The following is an 18912-nucleotide window of genomic DNA, read 5'->3' as shown; positions in this document are numbered from 1 at the left end:
TGGGCTTGTCCTAGCTTGGAGAAATTCTGGCATTCATTTTGAGAGGACTAGGATATAAGAGCAAGGATGTAATGCCGAGCTTTAGAAGGTATTAGCCAGAATGCATTTGGAGTATTGTGAGCCATATCTAAGAAGGGATGTGCTGACACTGGAAAGAGTCCAGAGGATGTTTACAAAAATGATCTTGGGAATGAAAGGGTTAGCATATGAGGAGCTTTTGATGGCTCTGGGCCAGTACTCACTGGAGTTTCAAAGAATGAGGGGATTTCATTGAAACCTCATGCATTTTGAAAGGCCTAGAACATGGAGAAAAGTTTTGAAAATAGTATATTTTTCTGACTTTTAAGCTGAAATTTTAAATTGTTTATATAGTACCAGGTTGGACAAAACTGACAAAATGACAACGTTTTTGATTAAATCTTCATTTATTATACTGAAAACATTAAAATGATATTTTGCATTATAAAGAATGAAATATTAAATACTGTTAATGAAATTACAATATTCCAATATTTTATTAATTATATTGAACCTTTGTTTTTTATACATTACTTTTGATAACTTGAATAAAAATATAGATATCTCAATTTTGAAAGATTAGATGATCTTTTTATTGAAATCACTCTATTGAATACAATATATTTATATATGCAAATGATGTGACCATCACAAACCAAGTAATGATCGTTGTCCACTACAAATATGTACATACACGATTTGTGTGGTTACAGTGCGAATGAGCCCAAATGCAAGCCAGAAAATCTCACCAGAAAACTGCAGCCAACTCCTGCTGCTTCTTTCAATGAATTTATCCTCACTCTGACTGGTAATTAGTACAGATTTATTAGCAGTTTTGTGGGAATTCTCGATGTGCACCTGCTCTCTCTGCCTAATTAGCACAAATGTACCAGGAATTCGGTGGGAAATTTCTGCATCTATGAAATGGATTCCTACACACATGTAAATGTGTTGATATTTCCAGCATTCATTAACAGCTAGCCCACCTGTTTTCACTAACTGTAACAATGCAAAAGGGTGGAAAGATTTCCTTATTTTCATTACTAGCTCTACAGATGTAGAATTTACAATATGAGCAATGAAGCATACAATGTGACGTCAGTAAGCAAGCTGGAATAACATGCACAGGATCTGATTTCTTCTAATGGTGATGCCACACTCATATAAAAAGGAAATGGCTCTGTTTTACATGAAGAAAACCCTCTGGCTAAATCTGAAATGGGAACTTCCTCCTTTGACCAATTCTGTCATTGTTGCTTTTGAAAGTTAAAGACAACAGAAGCCACTTTTAAAAATGGTGCTCAATATATATTTGTAAATAACACTCTCCTGTGACTTCTACCAATGCATTAATCATGGCAGTGATGGAAATGATCAGTCTGTCTGACTGGATTATGGTGTCATATAGCCTAGTAACTGCCCTTCAGCCTACCATCTGTGACAACCATCAAGTACCAGTCTGTACTAACCCCATTTAACTACACTTGTCTGTACTCTGCTCTGCCTCATGATTCAAGTGCTTGTCTAAATGCTTCTCAAATGTTTTGAGAGTCCCCGCCTCAACCTCACAGTTCTTGGAAGCTGATCACTTCCAGCTTTGGAAAAAGGACAATGTTTCTACAGCTGATGAGTAATAAATTTAAGCCCCACCCAAGAGATGCAAATACATAAAAAGGCCTAATGGTTATTGCACAATAGAACCGAAGATGGGGGGGGGGGGGGGCTGTGGATAATGCACTCTGATGGTTGATAAATCAAGACTCAACATTGAAATTGACAATTTTAGGTAGCGAGTTTTTCTGATTTGTTTCAAAACTAGCTGTGATGTTAAACCCGTTTTTCTGTCCTCACAGATGCTGCTGTCTACTTTGCTGAACATCTCCAGCAACTACAGATTTTCATAACCTCACAATGCCAGGATTTTTTCTTTCTGTCCTCGTTCATCTCCCACCATTTACACCTCACCCGGACAGACCAGGTATAATTAACAATCTTTCACCACTTTCACTCAGCCAGCTCCTCCATCATGTGTGTCATTCAATCTCTCTGCTTTCTTTGCAACTTAAAATGCTTACCTACCAACTAGTATCAACAAAATAGATGTTTAATGTTTTTTTTAATTGTGTGGGATCTTCCCATTTCTATATTGGCTAGAGAATACTTCTGGAGGGTTTGAGTTAGTGAAAGGAAATAACTAAATGTAATTTCTTTCCTTTCATCAAATAAATTGAGGTGATTTTAAACTCAAATAAGCTGATGTTCTTTTAAGGATAACATTATATGTTTGGATAGCATGGAGGGTAGTTAAATTCAATGGCCAGACTGGTCTCCACTATTTACCTCAACTGAGGTTCCTAACACTGTTTCTGTTTTCACTTAATTCTGCCCCAAGCCACACAGAATTTTAACTTAAACCAGATTTCAGCAGTTCACTTCTCTTCCATTTTATGGCACTGTAGCTACTTTCATCTCAGTAACAGGGTCTGAAGGTTTCTGCCTTTCTGTATAAAGTTACATCAACAACTTTATTACATACTCAAATCTAAAAAGTGAATTATCCCATGTGAGCAGTTTGCATGTTCTTTCATCGGCGCTACTTAACAAAATATTTCATTATTAAAGTAGCTCAAAACAGCAGAAGCCTACCTTAACAACTTCCTTTTAAACAGACAGAAGAAGCTGCAAACTTTATTGTGGAATCAGAGTTAGATCTAGTTTGCAACTTTTACATGTACTTCTCTTCATGATATGATTACCAATACAACGAATTTATTCGGCATCTAACCTAACTGATGTCACAGAGATGTGACCAGGTTACTTGACAATGACAAATCTGAAGTTAGTCTTATCTTATGGCACCTTGCCCATCCATTTTCAGTTATCACTCTGTTATCTTGAAAACGAATCAGTGATTTATAACTTTTACCAATCAAACAGCCAGCATAGCCCCCCCTGGTGGCAATAGGTCACTGGTTTGAGCTCCATTATAGACAGGATACAAATCAGGAGGTTACTCAGCCCTTCGAGCCTGTACTACCATTGAAAAATCGTAACTTCAACTCCACATTGCTGCCTGTTGCCAGTAATGTTCATATCCTGCTTCTTAAGCGTGTTCAATGATTCTGATTTCACTGGCCTTTGGACTCATAAACCCCCAAGACAGAAAATCTGCTCTGAACTCCATCTTAAATAGGACACCTCTCCTTCGCCAATTCCTTTGGAGAACTACTCATCGAGTCCCACTCAGAAGTATTGTTACAAATCCATATCCAATTCTCTCCGGTAAGGTTCCATTAGGCTGTGTTCTCTATGCTACCGATTTCACTTCAGAATTAATAGTAAGTTATTCTGAGAATGAATCAGAACAATGGTTCACATACAGCTCCAATGTTAAATACCAGGCAGCAACTTTTAGAACAGTTCAGCATGACATCGGCACTTCAGCCTACAATGTAGAACAGTGGCTGAAATTATTTTTCAATTAAGCAACAGCTCTTAACTCAAGAACTCTCTGTAAAACCCCTTTAAGAATTATTTTTCTGCATTTATATATCACCTTAGTTAAAAATAATTAATTTCAGTTCCTGAACCAAAATAACCAGCATAAAATTTATATTATAATAATATTGAAAATAAATACTGCATTTTTTTTGTTCATTTCATGTATACAGTTTGATGTGCACGGGTTGATGCAAAGAGACATTAGCCTTCATTGTGCCATTTAATGTTATTGCACTCACATTACCAAACCACTTCTGTGAGGCACCAACTCAGTCAAACCAGTTGAGGCATGGCTGCCATTGGATTGCCCACATATTCCACCAGACATCAGTAGCATTAAAAGAGCAGGACGGTCAGAGTGTCTCTTTCTGCAGACTAAATTCCAAGAGCCTCATGTACGGGGTGGATACATTGTGATTGCTTGTCACTGGAGTAAACCTGTGCCAATAAATTACAAATAATACATTTGTTAGCTTTCATCCACACACTGCATTTGAGAGATCATATTTATTGGCTGATTTCCACATTCTCTCCTTGGTTTCCTCCCTCCTTTTGCCATTTCATACTTACACCCATTCATTGGCTATTCTGCACAATTAACTTGTCTGTTTTCTGCACAGGTGTAGAGTGACAACCCAGTTCTGTTAATTTCTCAGAAGTCCCTGGTTATACTCCAGTTAAAGCACCTTTTTTCAGTTCTGGGCATCAAGGATTACATCAAGGAGCTAGGGGAGGCCACCAAAGAGATTTATTAAGGTAGTAAATGGGGGGGAAAGGGGACTTAAATTGTGTAGAGATTGGGGCCTTCTCTTCAGAGCAGCAAAGGATGATTGGAGATTGACTGGAAGCTGAGAATTATGAAACATTTCATTAGAAAAATCTCTTTTCAGTGGCAGGAGATTTAGTGATCTGAGGTGACAGAGCCTTGATGACTGGTGACAGGACTGGAGAGAATGAGACAAGTTTCATCCTAATCTGGAGCACAGTGTTAGAATGAATGGTGGAAGAAAATCATAACTTTCAGAGTGAAATAGGTTATGCAACTGAAAACAAAAGAAAACTGCCAGTTGATGTGAAAACAACAGGCAAACAAAATTACTTGGATGGTTATTTCAAAGAGTCAGCACAGGAGGAATGGCCTATTTCTGTGCACTTTCATGAAGTTCTACTTACGTTTCAAACTATGCAATTATTTCTGCTTTATGCTTTAAATAATTTTGTTAGGATTGAAATATTTGCAGCATGAATCTCTGTGCAATGCATTGTACCACTCCTGAGATCTGATGCAGAAGTTTGGGTTTTCCCGTGCACCACTCTCAGTGAAGTGCAACAGCCCCGTTCATCTTCTCTGGAGCTTTAAAAGATTCCTAGCCTCTTGTTTGAAAGAAGCACAATTGTACTCTGTTGCACCCAGACTGTCTAGAGCATTTGTGGTACCTTGCTGTGCACATTCCCTCCAATAAAAGAGTAACTATACGTCAGTTGCTGGAAAATAATTCTGAATGAACCATGAAGATGCAATCATTTTTGCAACATACATAATGCGTGAGGAACTCTGCAGACTAGGCTGCATCTATGGAAAACAGTAAACAGTCATCTTTCCGAGCTGAGACCCTTCATCAGAACTGAAAAGGAAAGGGGAAGATGCCAGAATAAAAAGGGAATGTGGGGGGAGTGGATTGAGGATAACTGGAGTGTGATAGGTGAAGCCGGTTGGGTAGGAAAGGTAAAGGGCTGGAGAAGGGATCTGATAGAAGAGGAGAGTGGACCACTGGAGAAAGGAAAGGAGGAGAGGACCCAGGGGGAAGTAAAAGGTAGGTGAGGAGAAGAGGTAAGAGGCCAGAGTGAGGAATAGAAGAAGAGGAAAAGGACAAGGAAATTTTTTAAAAGATTACCGGAAAGAGAAATCAATATTCATGCCATCAGGTTGGACGCTACCTAGGCAAGGTGTTGCTCCTCCACCCTGAGAGCGGCTTCATCATGGCAGTAGAGGAGGCCATTAACCGACATGTTGGAATGGGAATGGGGATAGGAATTAAAATGGTTGGCCACTGTGTAATTCCACTTTTTGCCGATGAAGCAAAGGTGCTCAACAACGTGATCCTCCTCTTATTCTATTCCCCACTTTGACCTCCTTCCTCTTCTCCTCACCTGCCTAACACACCCTTCTTCTCTTTCTCCTATGGTTCACTCTTCTCTCTCATCAGATTCCTTCCTCCTGCCCTTTACCTTTGATACACACATGGCTTCACCTTTCACCGTGTTCTTCTCCACCCCATCACATTTTATTCTGCCCCCTTCCTTTCCAGTCCTGATGAAGGGTCTTGGCCCAAAACTTTGACTATTTATTCCTTTCCATAGATGCTGTTTGACCTGCTGAGTTCCTCCAGCATTTTGTGTGTGAACTCTGGACTTCCAGCATCTGTGGAGTCTCTTGTGTTAAAACATCTTTTGGTCCCCTCCTGAAGCAAGGTGAATTAATTTAGCATGACCACCTTTCTGCCTGGGCACTGATAGGAATGGGCCAACACCTCCACCCCAGCCCCCTGGATCCTGCATCTCCCTTGCATAAGGGTGTCAGACATTAAATTTTAACTTCCCCTGGAGAGTCGCTTTCTCCTTATTCCAAAATATTGCAGGAGAGAAGCTGGAGGAGTTGGAGGTTACCTGCTGGGAATATCACAAGACACGGCTTGCTCCCTGGTCTCCACAGCTCTCTGTTGATCCAGTGACATCATGTAGTCCAGTTTGTCTTGTAGTTCTTTATTCTAGAGATCAAATGCACCAGTAAAAACACATCAAGAAAATGATTAGAATCTAGTTGTTGGGGGTAGTTTACATCTGAATTCAGGGATGTGCACAACTGTGTAGAGAAATCAATTAATACTTTGTATTAATAAAACTGTGAGCTCGACTATTGTCACTTATTCATGTATACACTTCAATTTGATCTATAATTCATTCTATAGGACTTCTGTCATGTTACTTTATAATCCTGTCCTATATAATCTATAACCCTACTGCATTGCTCCTATTTTAAATTCTCTTCATTACTGATTATTTTCTGGATAACCACCTTCTCCTATCCCGACTTCTACCCCTACTCCTGTGCCATTTTCTTAGAATTGGAGTTTGTGTGTTCTCCCTCTCTCTCTGTGCTCAAGGTTCCTCCCGTTTCCCAAAGACATGCAGGTTAACAGCTTAATTGGCCAAGTCTGTTGGTAAGAAGTAGGGATTGGGATTGTTGATGGGAATGTGTGGGGAGAATAACAATGAGTTAGGGTGGGAATAGTATAAAGACAGACACTTGCAGTTAGCTTGTTCTCAGTGGGTTTACTTCTGCTCAGTATTCCACACGATTCAACAATTCTAATGGCCCAGGACTGTACTTCAATTGTGAGCTTTTGTAAACAAACAAACACCTCAGAACTAGAAGCATTAATGTCACCAATGTAAGGGATATCCTGAAGAAGAAGAAGAAGAAGAAAGCCCATAACTCCGAGTGGAGTCATTGGGACGCCATCACATTTTTTTTTAGCAGGCTTCCTTATGAGGTCGAGTTGTTAGCTCGACGCTCAACCCAACACGGATGGAAAGCATGCAAGGGAGCCGGCTGGATTCGAACTCGGGAGCCTTCAATCCGAAGTCCGACACTGACGCTACTACGCCACCAGCCGGCTAATATCCTGAAAGATGTTTCTTTTATTTGTTTTTCATTCTCAACAATCAAGATGCAAAAGTTTTCAGTTCAGGACACCAGCTCTGCCGAAGTACAAGCATTTAAGTGTTTTCTTGCTTTACTTTGTATTTTTACTCATTGACAGATTTTCCACTTTAGTTCCTGAAAGAGTGGGTGCAGCTGGACATCCAGTGACATTGGCCTGGCACCAGTCATGAACCTGAATCTCCCTCCTACCTTCTTAGTACCTGGCCATAACAATGTCAATTCATTAACCTCAGTTCCTCTTCCATCATAGCCCACTGACCCCCACTCCCTGATAATCCCAACATATGATTCTAATGCTCATCTTAAATTCCTTCAGGACCTCGTACCTCCATGGATTTTTACAAAACTCTCTGGACACGTTTGGTCCACATTTCACAGTTATGTTTTCAGACCTCACGCTTCAGAATAGCCTCGATAACCCCCCTCCCCCCAAAACCCTCAAATACCCTATGGTCGTCCTTGAATTCCAAAACTTTTTCTGAAGTTTCTATCCCTCATATGGCTCAACATCCAGCTTTATCTGTTGACACGACTGAGAAGGACTTTGCAGAGTTTATCTATCCGAGTTTATTAAGGCAGGTTGTTGTTATTGTGCCGTCAGGGAGCAGAGGAGAAAGCTCAAGAGCAGCTGCCCTGACCAAGCCTTCCGTCTCTAATTCATTTACGGTTCCCACATGTCTGCCTCTACGCAGAAGGTTGTAGAAACAAAATGGTAATTTTAGGACACTGTTGCGAGTGAACCAGAAGGAAGACCAAAATTGAAATAAATAACTTATTTAAGGGAAAAAATTCTTTAATGTCTTAAGTTCTTAAAAATAATCTTAGGGTGGTGGAAGTGGGCTAAAGTCAGTGGACAAAGAAATTCTTTAATTGTCTATCAGAAGGTCATCATTGAAAAGAGAATTTGCTTTTAAATATACAGGAAATATTCAAGTCCTTACCTCAGCTTCCAAGAAAGAAATCCTTTCCTGCATGCTCTCAATAATTGCATCTTTGTGTTGGATTTTGCTCTTAAGAATTTCAACCTGGAGTTCCAAAACAAAAATCAACATACAGCAGAACTGTCAGCCTCACCAGCATATTAACATTATCAATGTTGTTAACAGTCGTCAATGTTTGGATTTCAGTAATGAGATGAGCGTTTCTAACAATATGATACTTGATCTGAGGTTGCTGTAGAGTTGTACATTGTGCCTTCTTCATCAAATTAACTATACTTGATTTTCCTGGATGCACCATTCTCAGCTACTTCACTGGTAGCTTTTCAGAGTCAGTGCTACGTACAATTGAAGTGCACTGCCAGAGGCTGAAAAGAAGAGCCTGACTTGCACTCCATCCACTACATTAAAACATCCTTTCCTTCCCTTCGCCATGTCAGCCTGTAACACAAAGTTCACTACCAGGGCATGGTTGACAGCAGTCCACAAACCCATGACCTCCACAACAAATGGCAAGGAGAGCAAATCATATAACATTCGGAGGTGGAAATGTAGCACCACAATTTCATTATACTAGAACCTTCCACTTCTCGGCACTCTGCGAGGACCAACACCAGAGGGATGCATGCAGTGCTTCAAGTTGGTAGCTCTCCACCACCTTGAGTGCAATTAAAGACATCATATCCCGAGCATAAAGAAGTGTGCCAGTAACTGGCTTTCAGCACTGAATTCTTGTCAGATGACAGGCATGGAATGAGTACCAACAAACCTTCTGTCCCAAAAAAGAAAGGAACAGGGAGACACAGAAACACAGCTCCTCCTGCTGGCCAGTCTTTTACAGCTCCAGCCCTAGGCCAACTCAGCTCCATGGCAGCTTCTAGTGGCAAAAAACCAGCCAGCCAGTATATTAAGAAAATAATGCCCTATTAAAGCCATTCATTCTTTATACCATTGCAGGAACTGAAGCCATTGCTGTTTTCAGGCGAGCAGCACAGGAACAGAAATGGGATATAACAGTGATCTTCAATTCCAGCATGGTCACTGTAGACCTTATCAGCACCACTCGTGTCAAATCAGAATGGACTAAGCCCTCTACATTGCTCCTTAAATGGGAAATAACTTGACAATGATTTGGTAATGTAAAAGATTCAAAGCACTTTACTGAGGTTTGAACTGTTTTCTAAATGCATGGATGTAAGTGTAAATGTATAGTGTATAACATTAATGAGCTTTTTAAAAGGGTGACACGGTGTTACATCAAACTGAGGAACAGTTGTCTTTTTCCCACCTCTTCAATCATTTGCTTGACTTTCCTCTGCTGACAGTACACCATGTTGTCCAGGTGTTGAATTCTTTCCCTCAGACTGGCAGCTTCCTCCTCCGCTTTCTGGGACCTGACACAGCCAGGGATTAACAGAAATTATGTCAAATGATGCAGAGGTTTCCACAAGACCATAAATCTGCTGGCTGGTGAGCTTGCCCCTGCTCTGCCCCCACATTCCTCCCCATTACTGAAGTGCCTCATGAAATGTAATATGATTGATTACCAATTGCCAAAGTCAATAGGCGAAATTCCAATTAAATAATTGGAGCAAGGTGCAAGAGGCCCGGAGGGATTCTATTCCTATGGGGGAGGGGTATAGTAATCTTGGGAGCTTTTTGCTTCTTGGTGAAAGATAGAACCTACTTCCATGTGGAGACAATGAAAGAGAAAAGATGAAAGAAAAATAGAGGCTGAGAAAAGTAGAGAGAAGGGTAGGGGAGAGAAAGAGTGGAAGAGGGAAGGATGGGGGTACGGAGGAAGAGATGAAAGGAAGGAGAGGAGGTGGAAGATAGGAGTGAGGGAGGAGGAAGGGAAAGGAAGGAAAGAGAGAAACAATAATTTAGATTATTGAGGGCAGGAATACACTACCAAGTAGAGATGGATTATCAAGGTTTCTGATGCCCACTGGAATTTTGATTGAATAATTTGAAATAAATTGCTTCATTCCATCTTCTATCTTTCTGTGTATTCAGACACCCTCAGCCATCACGCTGACTTGTTTATGTTTTATATTTATCTGTGTAACACCACCCTATCTCACCAGAAGTCTGGTGAATCGCTGTCCAACAATTTGTCTTCATTTAAGCGTTCTCAAAATTACTTTCCACATCTCACCACGTGTTTAGTTGTCAGACAAATCTTCCAAATTTTGACCAGACAGACAAATTGGACTGAAATATACAAATAACTGGTAATAATGCTCCACCAAACCGATCCTTCCCATCCCAATATACCTGTTGAAGTGGAAGGAATCAGTTTATTGACACTCTACCTTGGTCCTGGTTACAATTCACTCACAATAAACACAACCACAAGCAAATTAACTGAACACGTACAATGTTCCTGGTTCTGGAATCCTATCTGGTGAATTTTGGCTGCCTCATTTGCCCCCTCAGCAATAGTGACTCTACTCAGAAGTATTTATTGCTTGTGAACTGTGTGGAATCGCTTAAGGGCATAACAAGAAACTTTATAATGAGAGTTAAAATGGGGCAGCAGAGTAAAGTCAAATGCACCAGTCAGGAGTAAAAGTATTGTGCAGCAACCCTGTGGCCAATCACAGCCCTTCGCTTCACTTTTCTATAACTTAACATGATTAACAATAAAAAATGAGGTAAGTGTTATATGGAAGTTTCAGCATTATAAATGTTGTGCAGAAATGTTACTACACTTGAGGGATTTTTCCAGGAAGGAGAGAGGTTATAGTAATATACAGGGAATTAATTAACACTGAACTGTTTACATAATTAAGACTGTAAATAAGTAGTCTTGCTTGAAAAGTAAGAAAAAATGTAATTGAATTATGAGTTTGCATTGCACATCTGTGAAGAATGCAGAGCTGGACTCGATTTATCTGCACCTCTCACTGGTCCGTGCGTCTGGTTCATCTCTCTGTCTGAGCTGTCGGAGCCGCTCCTCTTGTTCCTGTAACCTCTGCTGTAAGAGGTGACGCTCCTGTAACAAGGGATCAGACACTGGTCAGATCACTTCATTAAAGCTATTTCATCCAAATAGAAGTGACAATCTTCAAAACACACTGAACATTTCTATACTTTAGATTATCCGTAGCTTCATTTTCCAAATGGTTAATTGGTTTATATTTAAATAATGTTAGCAGAAATGGTAAGCTATTCTCTTGCTTTTGGATGTGAGGATTCCTTCCTCCCCTGTTGCAGTAATTGGTATGCTGGGCTGCAGGGCTACACATTGTGTCCGTTCTTCTACCTAAGCTAGTCATTTTTCCCCATACACATGCATCCACGTATGTCCATTGGGACCAGGCTTGAGGTGGGAAATTTGGTTCTGAGCATGCGTCAGAACATCCAACCCTCACATGCTACACCCCTGACATCCATGTCCTATTCCAAACAGCAGGCATAGACCTTTGTTACTCCTAGTCTTGACTACTTTGTAATCTTGGGCTGAGTGGGGCATCAGGCATGGATGAACCTGGAAGTTATTCCCTGCACTAAGGTAACCAGTCAGGAGTGCCTATTGGGAGGGAAGCCCACACTGACTTAGGACAAGTTGAAGAAGTTGGCTCCTATGAGTACACTGCAGATTGTTACATCTGCAGGCAAACCTTCTATGATTAAGATAACCTCAGTACAACCCGCCCCCCCCCCCCCCCACTGGAGCTCTCAAAATACAACTGAGATCTCAGTGAAAATGAGGAACATATCAAAAGGGAATCAGATCTCTTTAGTCTCAATTCCACTTATGTAACACTATGGTATCTTTTTTGAAGAGGTGGATGAGATAGAAACAAATTTGAGACTAGTAAAAATTCTTAGGTTGTCCCTTAGGATTAAGGATTATTTGTTCCCACGATGGCTTGGTGGATTGGAAGATGTCTGAATGACAATATGAGAATTATGGGCTGTTCCACAGATGGGGCAGGAGGGGCATGATGGTGGTAATTGTGGTTGTTGAGGGGGTGAAGGGGGAATGGTAGCAGGTGGATAGGCAATGAGTTGCTCCAATCTTTCTGTCACTTAGTTGGTTTTCTATGTGCTCTTTATATACAGTCTCTACATCATCTCACCACTCCTCCTCATAGAGCCTGAACATCCCAGGGAAGGTGGAGACTTGACAACAGACTTTAAAAAGCTTTGAAACATTTCTGAATCTTTTCCTCTGTCTGTCTGGAAATCCCATCACATGACAGAACTGGAAAAAGATGATCTCTTTTGGGAGCTTTGTGTAGAAAAATCTGTTTTCATAGAAAGAGTCTGAACCTCATTTGTGTTTTACTCACTTTTTTAATTTATCTAAATCAGACATTGTTGACTACAGTACTTGGCTAAGTAGATGTTAACATGTAAATAGAACAAAAGGAAGATCATTTATAAAGAACTTATCAAAACCTCCAGATATTCTGAAGTTGTTTACAGCCAAAGTTTGTTTTGCTTGAAATGCAGACTGCAATACAGGGATCATGCTTAGCAACGTTCCACAACAGAAATGTAGCTATTAATATTAGTTGTGCTGATTGAGGAATAAATATTGTCTGAGACTCCATTAACTCCAGCCCTCCCTTACACTGAAAGATAAACTCTTTCTCTCCTCATCTACCTGACTATGGCACTTGCAGTTTATTTGTTTACCAGCACTGCCCTTTCTCTACAGCGGCAACACTACATTGTGCAGTCCACCTTGTACTTTCACCATCTCAGTGCAATCATCTGCCTGGATACATACAAGCAAAGCTTTTCATTGTATCTCAGTAAATGTGAAAATAATAAACCCATACCAACCTTTCCTGTTCTTCAAAATAGTGTCATGGGACATCTATCATCCTGAGAGAGCAGGCAGAGCCTAAGGTTTAGTTGGTAACGTTACTGGCTGTTATATAACATATGCTACATTACAGCAATATTACAGAAGATGCCATTCATTAGCTTTTCTCTCTACCCTGATCATCTGGACAGTGAAGATGCATAAATCAAGATGTTCTTCATTGACTGTAGCTCAACATTTAACACTATCATCCCCTTGAAACTAATCAATAAGCTCCCAGACCTGGGCCTTGTGCAACTCCATTTCTTCACTTGCATTGGCCACAACATCTCCTCCACAATCACCATCCTCACAGGTACATCACATGACTGTGTGTGTAGCCCCTGCTCTACTTGCTTTATACTTATGTCTGTGAGGCTAAGTACAGCTCCAATTCCATATTTAAGCTTGCTGATGAGACTACTGGCATTGGCCGGATCAAAGGTGGTGATGAATCGGCATGTGGGAGGGAGATTGAAAATCTGGTGGAATGGTGCCATAACAACAACCTGTCACTCAATGTCAGCAAAACCAAAGAGCAGATTATTGACTGCAGGAGGAAGAAATTGGGGGTCCATGAGCCAGTTATTATTAGGGGATCAGAGGTGATGGGGGTTAGTAACTTTAAATTCCTTGGTGTTATCATTCCAGAGGACCTGTCCTGGGACCAGTACATGAATGCCTTTACAAAGAAGGCATGACAGCACCTCTACTTTCTTAGAAGTTTTTGAAGATTCAGCGTGTTGTGTAAAATTTTGACAAACTTCATTGTGATGTATCGCATCGGAGCCTGGTAGGGAAACACCGATGCACAAGAACAGAAAACCCTGCAAAAAGTAGCGGATACAGTCCAGACCATCACACAAACACCTCCCCACCATCGAGCACATCAACAAGGAGTGCAGCCACAGGAAAGCAGCATCCACTATCAATGGTTCCTACCATCCAGTCCCTGCTGTCTTCTTGCTACTGCCATCGGGAAGGAGGTACAGGAGCCTCAGGACCCACACCACCAGATTCAGGAACAGTTGTTACCCTTCCACCTTCAGCTATTAGCTCTTGAACTGGCATGGATAACTTCAATCACCTCAACTCAGAACTGGTTCCACAGCCCATGAACTCACTTTCAATGACCTGACAACTATGAGGAGAGATTGAGTCACCTGGGACTATACTCTCTGGAATTCAGATGAATGAAAGGGGATCTTATAGAAACATACAAAATTTTGAAAGGGGTAGATAAGATAGAAGTAGAAAAGTTGCTTCCATTGGTAAGTGAGACTAGAACTAGGGGACATTGCCTCAAGATTCAGGGGAGAAGATTTAGGATGCAGATGAGGAGAAACTGTTTCTCCCCAAAAAGTGGAGAATCTGTGGAATTCTCTGCCCAGGGAAGCAGTTGAGGCTTCTTCACTAAATATATTTATGATACAGTTAGATAGATTTTTACATAGTAAGGGAATTAAGGGTTATGGGGAAAAGGCAGGTAGATGGAGCTGATTTTACGGACAGATCAGCCATGATCTTAATGAATGGTGGGGCAGGCTCGATGGGCTGGATGGCCTACTCCTGCTCCTACTTCTTATGTTCTTACATACTCAGTATTATTTATTTGTTTGTTTTATTTAGTTTTTATGCATTTGCACAGTTTGTCTTCTTTTGCACTTCTGTTGTTTGTCAGTCTTTGTGTTTAGTTTTTCATTGATTCTGTTGTATTTCTTTGTTCTATTGTGAATGCCAGGGAGAAAATTAATCTCTGAGTAGTATATGGCGACATTTACATACTTTGATAATAAATTTACTTTGAATATTGAACATGAAGAATATCAGTCATAGTGCTATGTGCTTTTTCCTGGGGTTTGAATGTTGAGTATCGATGTAGTTGTCTTATCAAAGGTTCACCTCCAGATGTCAGCAGTGAGCTGGAAGCCAGTGTGGAGCCAAGGGGACTGAATCGGTTTCTTGATGTCATAAGTAGGTGGCCAACCTCAGAAATATGTAGTGTAGTGTCTATTTCGAAATGAGTCCTTAGGAGAACCTGCAAGACTGCTGGGAATTCCTGACTTTATCATAGGTCTGAACCTATGTTTAGTTTGGTGGTTCCAAATGCAGAACTGATTCTACAGTCTAACTTTCAATGTGGCTTTCTCCTGCTGTTGAAGTAACAATGTCCTCACTGCACTTTTCCATGTGTACCAGGGTGCGCCTCATTACTTCCATTCATCCCACCCACAGAAACAGGGATGTTTTAATATTTGTCCAAATTTCATTCACCTTTCTAATATTGATAGGAAAATCCACACGCTAGAATTTGAAAACAGCATCTAGCCCATTTCATTTTAATCATTGTAATTCAGATGCCGGTATCTCTTTCTTTAAACAAATTGTGCAAACTTACACTCACTCCACCAAATATATATATGTTTCAGGTGCCCTAACGTGCCAACATATATTTTTGCACCACAGAGATGCATTGACATTTGGCATACTAGATGGGCGTTTTCACACCCAAGGACCTGGAGGCATTGTAGGATGTGGATGAAGAATGCAGTTGTCTTCCCTGGGGTTTAAAACAGATCATCAAGGCAGTCTGCTCAAGCCCTGCTTGAAGATAATAACAGCAGAAGACAGTCAGCTGACTGAAGCATTCTAAAGAAATATAATGCAAGTTCATAATACCTCCATCATTCGGGCAATGAGTTGATCCAACTCCTGAATCCTCTGGTCCCTTTCTGCGATTTTCTGCTCTGCTGCCGAAATCTTTTCATTGGCTAACTTCAGTTCATGGACAGCTTGATTTATTCGTGCCTTCAATAAAAAAAGAAAACCCTGATTTGTATTCCCATCATTTCTGGCTCTCAGCACAGAGCCACAGAACTGTGCTGGAGTTAACATAAAGAGGCAAAATAAAACTGTGCCTAGATCCTGATTATCTGACCCTGCTCTCCAGGCGTAAGGGCAATTCTATCAGTGATGTCATATTGCAACGTAAGCATTAAGTTCTCCCCAAATTTCCTGGCTTAGAGCTCTCTATTTAACTGACTAAATGTACCTTCACAATTGTACTTTAAACATAATCATTTTATTTTGTTGTATCAAAGAATGTCTATTTACAAACAGTTAATCATGATAAGAGGGTCATTTAAGGATCATTAATAACTTTAGTCTCAGATTATTTCCAAATTTGCAGGGAAATATGGGCTCTCTCCACCAGAAATTTGTTTCTGCCACTGAATTGTCTGATTTTCTGCAAGTTCAGACACATTTCTCAGTTTCCATTTTTACTCTCTTTGCAACCTTTACCCAATCAGGTGCACACTTCCCAGATTCCAATAACCCTGTTTCCTTCCTCCTGAATCTCAAAGTTTGAGTTAACATGACCTTCTTTCAATGGGTATTTTAGCTAGTTCCCAAATCACTTCTCATTTAATATTCTCATTCCAGTAACAGACGGCAGTGTCATTGAGGTGGGGTTGAAAAAAGCTGGGTCATTGCGGAACTTCTCCCAGGACTTAACTTCATTAGTCTTATTTCAAAATGGAGAGTGAAGAATGAGGCACACACCAGGACAGACATCAAGAGCTGCTGGAAGATCCTTAGGTCAACCTGAAACTTGTTAGCCTTCCAGCACATTGAGATGTCCATTAAGAAAGAGATAGATAGATAGCTATAGATAGATTTTACATATATGGGGAGAGGGGGGAGAGGGGAGAGACCAATAGACAGATGGGATGAAATCTGTTTTTAAAATTTAAGAAAAACTGAGAATGAGAAGGGTGGAGCATGAGCTTCTCAGGAGGTGGAGGGGGGGTAAACTGGCTCACACCCTGAGAATAGAAGCAGACCACTAGTACCCAGACAGACCTGAAGAGCTTCTTTTTCAGCCTGATGTTTCTGTTCCGCTTCTCTCAGTTTATCATCATACTGGTTATAAAGTTTTCTGGTCATTTCCCTCATTGCACTGACATTGGCTTCCTGAGAAGTTTCTATCTGTAACACATTGACAAGAAATGAAGTGTTTAGTAAATAAGGAAATGCTCTTCAATTTCAAAATAAAATATCAAAACACTGTACTATTTTAGGAATCAGCACGAGGTAACGGTGGACGAGGTAGCAAGCGTGCAAGCTTAAGTAAAGAAGAAACAAAGGGGCCATTCTCAGATGAAGCTGACTCAGTTTGGATGATTAAACCGTTATCCCTGCCATAAAGGATACATTGTGTATTCTGTGCAACAACCAAGGTCCTTCACAGTGGGTCTCTCCCTCTAAAAGAAATAATGGTAGTTGCTTTCCAAATTTAGAGTCAAACTACCAAATACTTCTAGGAAACTCAGCAATGTTTCTCAAAGCACTAGATGACCGATTGGGTTGAAATACTTGTTCGGTTGCAGAGGTTGTGACTCTAAGCTAAAAAGGTTCAGCTGTTTCAAAATAAGTAAATAGAACATCGAACAGTACAGGCCCTTTCGGCCTATAATGTTGATCTGACTTTTTAGCCTAATGGTTGATCAATTTAACCCCTCCATTCTACATGGCCTAGGGGCTCCACTTTGCTTTCATCCATGTGCCTATCTAAAATGACTCTAATGAATCTGCCTCTACCAGCACCCTTGGAGTGTATCCCAGGCACTCTCTGTGTTATACACCTACCTCTAACCTCAACCTCCGCAAAACTGCACCTACCTCTACTCTGCAAGTAAACAATATTCTGTGTTCGGCTGGGCCTTTAGATTAGACTTCCACAAGTGAAGGAGAGAAGTCAGGTACAAATGCTTTGGTGGAGTTGTTCGTCAGGAGTTTAATCAATTTTGTTCAACAACCATTATAAAGGAGAAAAGATGGGCACATAGAATTAGATCACTGATCATTGATCACTGATCATTGATCACTAAATGGTTGAACCAGCTGAGTGGGCCAAATACCTCCATTTTGTAGAATGCAGAATACTTGTGAGAAGGGCAGTGCTTAGTTTGCAACTGAACTAAACCAAAAGGCCAATCCCACTGTTCATCCAGATGCTTCCTAAAAATGGTGGCAGTTTCTGCCTCCAGCTCCTCCTCAGACAGCACATTTCAAAATACTACTAACTCTTAATAAAATATTTCTTCCTCCAATCTCTTCACACTCCTCGTACTTACCCCCTATACCCTTTGTTCTTTGATGCCTCTGCCATGGGGGGAGAATACTTACTTTCTACTCCTCTCTTCCTGATAGGTTGAATGTCTTCTGCGCACGTTTTGGTGCACTGAATGATGTGCCAGTGAGGAAGCCCCCCATCCCCTGAGGTTCAGGCACTCTGTCTGGCCACAGTGAATGCAGGGAAGACCCAGGGAACACACACAAAATGCTGGTGGAACACAGCAGGCCAGGTAGCATCTATAAATCTATAAGATGCTGCCTGGCCTGCTGCATTCCACCAGCATTTTGCGTGTGTTGCTTGAATATCCAGCATCTGCAGATTTCCTTGTGTTTGCGTTTTTAAAGCTGCAGGGTCTGACAACGTTGCTGGTTGGCGCTGAGAGACTGTGCAGCCAAGCTAGCAGTTGTTGTCACGGATGACCTAAACATTTGTACAACCTAAACAGCTGTACAACCGTCACCATCATCCCAGGGCCCAAGAAGCCACTGGTAAACTGCCTTAATGACACTGTCTGGTGGCATTGACTTCAATAATAATGAAGTGCTTTGAGTAGCTGGTCAGGAACTGCATTAAATCCTGCCTTCCCACAACATTGGACTATCACTCCAATCAGTCAATTGATGATGCAATAGCCTCTGCCCTCCATTCAGTCCTGCCCCATCTGGAGAATGGTGGAGAATGGTAGAGAATGGTCAACTCAGTTTAACATTCAATACGATCATTTCTCAGAAGCTGGTGGCTAAACTGTCCTTATTAGGTCTCAACA

At 40.9% G+C, this 18912-nt stretch overlaps 1 protein-coding gene across 1 annotated transcript in view; it reads right to left on the bottom strand.

Annotated features, from left to right (window-relative positions):
• Positions 1-428: 428 nt before the first annotated feature.
• Positions 429-18912, bottom strand: part of myzap (myocardial zonula adherens protein) — a 105053-nt gene continuing 86569 nt past the window's right edge. The window contains exons 8-14 of the mRNA XM_059952556.1: positions 16871-16996; positions 15686-15814; positions 11088-11182; positions 9473-9578; positions 8188-8271; positions 6187-6287; positions 429-3957 (exon numbers count right to left, since the gene is read on the bottom strand). Of these exons, the coding sequence (XP_059808539.1) occupies positions 3873-3957; positions 6187-6287; positions 8188-8271; positions 9473-9578; positions 11088-11182; positions 15686-15814; positions 16871-16996 (726 nt within the window). The 3' untranslated portion in view covers positions 429-3872. The remainder of the gene's footprint in view (positions 3958-6186; positions 6288-8187; positions 8272-9472; positions 9579-11087; positions 11183-15685; positions 15815-16870; positions 16997-18912) is intronic.

This window comes from Hypanus sabinus, chromosome 28, assembly GCF_030144855.1.
Source record: "Hypanus sabinus isolate sHypSab1 chromosome 28, sHypSab1.hap1, whole genome shotgun sequence".
Taxonomy (NCBI): domain Eukaryota; kingdom Metazoa; phylum Chordata; class Chondrichthyes; order Myliobatiformes; family Dasyatidae; genus Hypanus; species Hypanus sabinus.
This window is presented reverse-complemented; position numbering and strand designations above follow the sequence as displayed.